This window comes from Mus caroli, chromosome 4 (genome assembly GCF_900094665.2).
Source record: "Mus caroli chromosome 4, CAROLI_EIJ_v1.1, whole genome shotgun sequence".
In the NCBI taxonomy this organism is placed as follows: domain Eukaryota; kingdom Metazoa; phylum Chordata; class Mammalia; order Rodentia; family Muridae; genus Mus; species Mus caroli.
In genome coordinates, this window is record NC_034573.1 from 110191897 (window position 1) to 110196875 (window position 4979).

Consider the following 4979-nt stretch of genomic DNA (forward strand, 5'->3'; position numbering starts at 1 on the left):
AAGTTGCTAGAAAATGTCGAGCTCTGAGGTGGAACTGTTCTTTTCACCAGTCTCCAGCACAGAAGCTGACACCGAATTCAGATGAAGCTGCCACTGGGGGCTGTCTAGTTCTGGGTAGAGCCTGAGCTCTGGCATTCCCTCCTACTCCAGTGTAGTGCTTTGAGATCCTTGGTTGAATGAGATACTGGGGGGGGGGGGGGGGGGGGGCTGACCTTGAATGCCAGCCAGGTTTGGGACAGTGGCTGGTTGTCCCTAGATGGTGCTGTGGCTCAGAAGGCCATGGAAGTGCACTGGCTTGCCAGAAGATGTGGTCCTTACGTATGGGAGAGCCAAACAGCCTGAGGTATGAGATGAGGTATGCTGGAAGCTGAGGACAAGGCTCGGGATTCAGGATGCAAGCTTGGGCTTCCAGAGGTACAGCTAAGGTCCAATCTCTAGCAGGTTTAATGGCAGGCAGATGAGGTCATATGTCTCCTGAAAAAAGGCTGAAGCTGGCCCCAGGTTGGGCAGGCACCTTAGTGGGAAAGAGAAGAGTTAGTGCCTACTTCTCAGAGCAGAGTTTGGGGGTGCGGTGTTGGATAGGGCCAGACCCAAAGGGATAGGACCTAATAGCAACTTCCTCTTTCCCATGGTGTGGAACTGCATCATCCTGAAGGTCAGATGGAGCAGCTCCTGGGAAAAAAGGCGGCAGGAGTGGAAACCCTATTCCCTTCCCCCAGTCACAGCCACACCTGAGGAGGGAAGACACCTTGAGTCAGAAAAAACGGGCTCCCCTAACCCAGTCCCACCCTAAAGCCAAATCAAATCCCAGCACAGCCTTAGGCTCCCACGTCATCCCAGACCTAACCCAAATCATAAACCCAGCCCCACCCCATCCATCTCCAACTTCACTGCAAACTTTATTCAATTGTAACCCCACGAGGACTCTGAACGCAGCCCAGCAGCCTCCACACTCGAGCTCTATCCTAACCAGCATCCACTTCCAAAGCCATCAGACCCCACCTAACTCAGCCCCTGACCTGGCAGCTGCTGCTCCTCATGTTAGCCCAGCTCGCCCCTGTCACCCCATCCCCCCCACCCCCAAGAGTCCCCTGCTCCTTCTGCCTCATATCAGTATTGGAAACATCAGTACGTTTATCTCCAACCCAGCACACGGGTACTCTGCAACTATGAACCCCTGCTCATCAGCACCCTTGCTAGGCCTTGAAGGTCACCTCAACAGGCCAATGTGGAGCATGTGGACTGCACATGTATTGCCTGCTGGCACACTGAACAGACACAGAACCCTCCACACTGTTTCCTGAAGAACACATGAACCTCCTCACAAATATGCATAAACAGACAACTTCAGGATATATACACATGCACACACTAGTGTGTGCACACATCCCCAGCACATAGGCAACATAGACTTCTTAGTGTACACATGAATATAACCAAGTATATACACATAACTCAGTGTGTCATACTCTGGCATACATAGGCGCACAACACTTCAGTGCACACACAAACACCTTTGCACACATGCCTTTCAGAATGCCTACATGTGCCCTTCAATACACACCTCCTATGTACTCACAAGCATCTCTGTACACATAAGTACCCCTTCAGTGTACACACCTCAACATACATGCAATCTGCATCTCAGTGCCTGCAGGCATTTGCATATGACCCCGTAGTAGGGGTTGGGGGAATAGACAACAGAAGTCCAGCCTAGAACAGCATGGTAAGACCAAATGTTTCTTGACCTTGTCCCAGGGTTAGGTACTTTCTAGTTTCTTCTTACAAGGGTCCTCTCCAGCCCCTTCTTTAGTATGGTTCTCACATCTAGGGATGCCGTCCCTCACTGGGAATGCAAGCAGTGTGGTGAATCAGCAGAAGGAAAGGGTCCTTCAGGACTGCTTTCTCTAAGGTCCTGGGGCTTGGACACTCTAGGTCCTGCAGTGAATATATGACTTGCCCCAATCCCAGCAGGGGTTAGATTAGAGGGACCCGGATCCACATAGACCCATCTCAGGGCAGGGCAGGGCAGGACAGAGGGGCCATACCGACTGCTCTGACTGGGCTAGGCAGGTAGCCATCAGTGGAGACCAGGAGCCACTGCTGCTGTTCAGGCACAGCAACTTCTTCATCAAGGTCTTCCTGTGTGCCAGGAACTGCATGGAACACTTAGGTGCTCATAGACTCCTTAGCACGAAGGCATCTGCCAACCAGGGAGGTATTCACATTGGTCTGCACAGAGAACCTGATAGGGCAACGAGACTTGGAGTGGAAGCCACATCGAAAACAGGCCGCTGGTGGGGTTTGAGTGCATGCCTGAGAATAGCAAAGTTGAATCCCAGAGACCAAGGCTGGACTCATCTGGCTCTTGTGTTCCCATTCTCCCCTCTCTCTGGGTCCACTTACTCTTCCCTTCCCCCTGAACATTCCAGGCTCAGCTCACTTCTTGCTCCTCCTAACAGGGTCTTCTTTGAATGGATGGGAGATAACTCTTTTGTGCTCCCCACCCCCATGCTAATGGCCCTGTCTCTGTTGCCACTGTAGTCACAGTCACCTTGCTGGGCCTCTTTCTTCAAGGGCAGGGCTGGATCTGCCATCCTGGTCGGGAGTAAATCCAGGACCCAGCCCAGCTGTGAGTCACAGTAGTGCCCAGGGAGGGGCCAGGGCTCTGCCAGGCTCTGTTGATCTCTTATCTCCCAGGCTCCACTGGCCTTATCTGATGGGGCTCAACAGGCAGCAGATGAGGCTGACAAGGCCCCAGGGTTACTGAGTAACCCCAACCTCTTTAAAAGCCCCACTGTTTACCCCAGGCACTAGTACTGGCCTGTTCTCTGCATTGCATACTGCTACCATGAATACCTGTGTGCTCTCTGTGCTGTGCCTCCTGGGTGCCTTGGCTGTCCTGGTAGAAGGGGTCACTGTGCAGGTATGGCCCCATCCCTACTTAGTCTAGCCCCATCCTTGGAATCCTGAAACGAGGGATGGGCATCTTCTGGGACCTGCCCCCCCCCCCGCTCCCCCCGACCTGCCAGCCAGCCATATTTTCCCTTCAAACACGGAAGAGGAAAACGTTCAAGGAGACAGCAAGAAATACCAGTTGGGAAAGACAGCAATAGAATGCCTGCAGTCTGGCTGCTCCAGTGTCCCACTGTGACTCAGCAGGCCCGGGATGAAAGGGTTGGTGGAATTTCACAGAACAGAATCATGAGCTTCACTACAGTCCCCAAACAGCCAAAGCTGATGGCTGAAAAGGGAGGTGGCTGGGCTCAAATCTAGGCATCCATTGCACCCGATGGGGACCTAGATGGTCAGGCATACCTACAGGTGACACCAGACACAAGCTGGGTTGTCAGCAAGCAGGGATCCTATTCTCTAAAGGACGCCCCTGGGTTCCTTGTATTGCCTCCGTTAGGCTGGAGGTGGAAGCCCTCGGGCAGGAAAAGATAGGCTGGGCTAGCATGACCACGGATAAGGGCGCCAGTTCACCCTCATATGACACCCACAGCATCCCTGGCTCTACAGAAGCGTCTCCATTCATCACGTGGTAGATAGTATGCAGTACTTTCGGCCTCTAGCAAACCCAGGGTCACAGAGGTCTGACCTCACGTTGTTCCTTAGATTGTCTCAAGCAAGCCACCCAGGCTAGGGCTGCCTACAGCCTGGCCTCATGCTCTGGCTGCCTCTTTCAGGATGGAGACCTCTCCTTTCCTCTGGAGTCAGTGAAAAAACTTAAGGATCTCCGCGAGGTACAGGAGCCCAGACTGGTGAGTCATAAGATGTTTGCTCCCCGGCTTCTTCAGCCCGTGGCACCACAGCTATGTAGTAGCCACTCCGCACTTCCAGAAGCACTGAGGCCGGTCTGCAAGAAACCCAACGCGGAGGAGATCCTGCAGAGGCTAGGTGAGTGAGCTCTTGGCGAGTGTGGCTGGGACATCCTCTGATTGGTTGGGGCTTGAGGAGGAGGTGTGCTCTGATTGGCTAGTTCTGAGTGGTACTGGTTGAAGCCTCTTAGAAAGGCCTTCATTTGGAAGCAAGGGTTCAAAGGAGTCCTGCATCCCATCTTCAGGTCATGTTTAACAACTCAGAAGCTGCACTCTGATTGGTTGGCTTCAATAATTCATATGCCCCATTTGAGGCAGAAAGTCTAGAGGGTCAGAGGAGATCAGCCTGCTGTGATTATCCTGGTGGCTGGTGACAGATATCCAAACTCTAGTTGAAGAGAGGGGGATATGAGAAAATGGTGGCCGTCCCTCACCAAGACTTCTTCCTTGACCAGAGGCCATTGCTCAGGACCCAAACACATGTGAGATCTGTGCCTACGCTGCCTGCACGGGATGCTAGAGTGACATCGCTTGCCTTTTCTCAGCCCACGTGGAAACCCCTCTACCCTCTAGAAGTCGCGAGGCTAACAAACTCATACCCTCAGCATCTCATTGCCCTGGCCACAGCGGGGAGGAGGCTGAGGAGACAGCTACCTGGAGAAGCCTTGCCTGAGGGCTATGTTAACCCTCAGCCAATAAACCAAACTTCAGAACTCCGCCTGGTGCCTTCGTTTCTTCCCTAGCACTCCCTCAGTGCAGTGAACACCCACCTGCCCTCAGAACCATGGGCTTCAGGGTCCAAAGTAGAAGGTTTCACTTCCTTGCCAAGTTCCCCCAACCTTGAGACCACCATCACATACAGGTACAGGGACCTACCAGGGAGGTCAGGGTTTTGGCTTTTCTCATCTGTCTCCTGGGGCCACTAACCTGCCGCTAAGCCACATGTGAAGACAAGATTTTTTTTTTTGTTTTTTGTTTCTCGAGACAGGGTTTCTCTGTATAGTCCTGGCTGTCCTGGAACTCATTTTGTAGACCAGGCTGGCCTCGAACTCAGAAATTCGCCTGCCTCTGCCTCCCAAGTGCTGGGGTTAAAGACGTGTGCCACCATGCCCAGCGAGGACAGGAATTTGTCTGAGCTGGTTTGGGTGTCCCGTACTC

At 53.0% G+C, this 4979-nt stretch overlaps 1 protein-coding gene across 2 annotated transcripts; it reads left to right on the plus strand.

The window, feature by feature from the left end:
* The first annotated feature begins 331 nt into the window (after nucleotides 1–331).
* Guca2a (guanylate cyclase activator 2A) lies at nucleotides 332–4537 on the plus strand. 2 transcript variants are annotated; one of them, XM_029476820.1, is made up of 3 exons: nucleotides 332–414; nucleotides 3690–3900; nucleotides 4277–4508. In XM_029476820.1, exons 1-3 carry the CDS (start codon nucleotides 358–360, stop codon nucleotides 4339–4341), a joined length of 333 nt encoding a protein of 110 aa, XP_029332680.1. In that variant the 5' UTR covers nucleotides 332–357; the 3' UTR covers nucleotides 4342–4508. The 2 variants fall into 2 exon arrangements, with proteins under 2 accessions (XP_029332680.1, XP_021017275.1); XM_021161616.1 differs by lacking the exon at nucleotides 332–414 and adding an exon at nucleotides 2822–2926 and having other exon boundaries at nucleotides 4277–4537.
* Nucleotides 4538–4979: the final 442 nt, after the last annotated feature.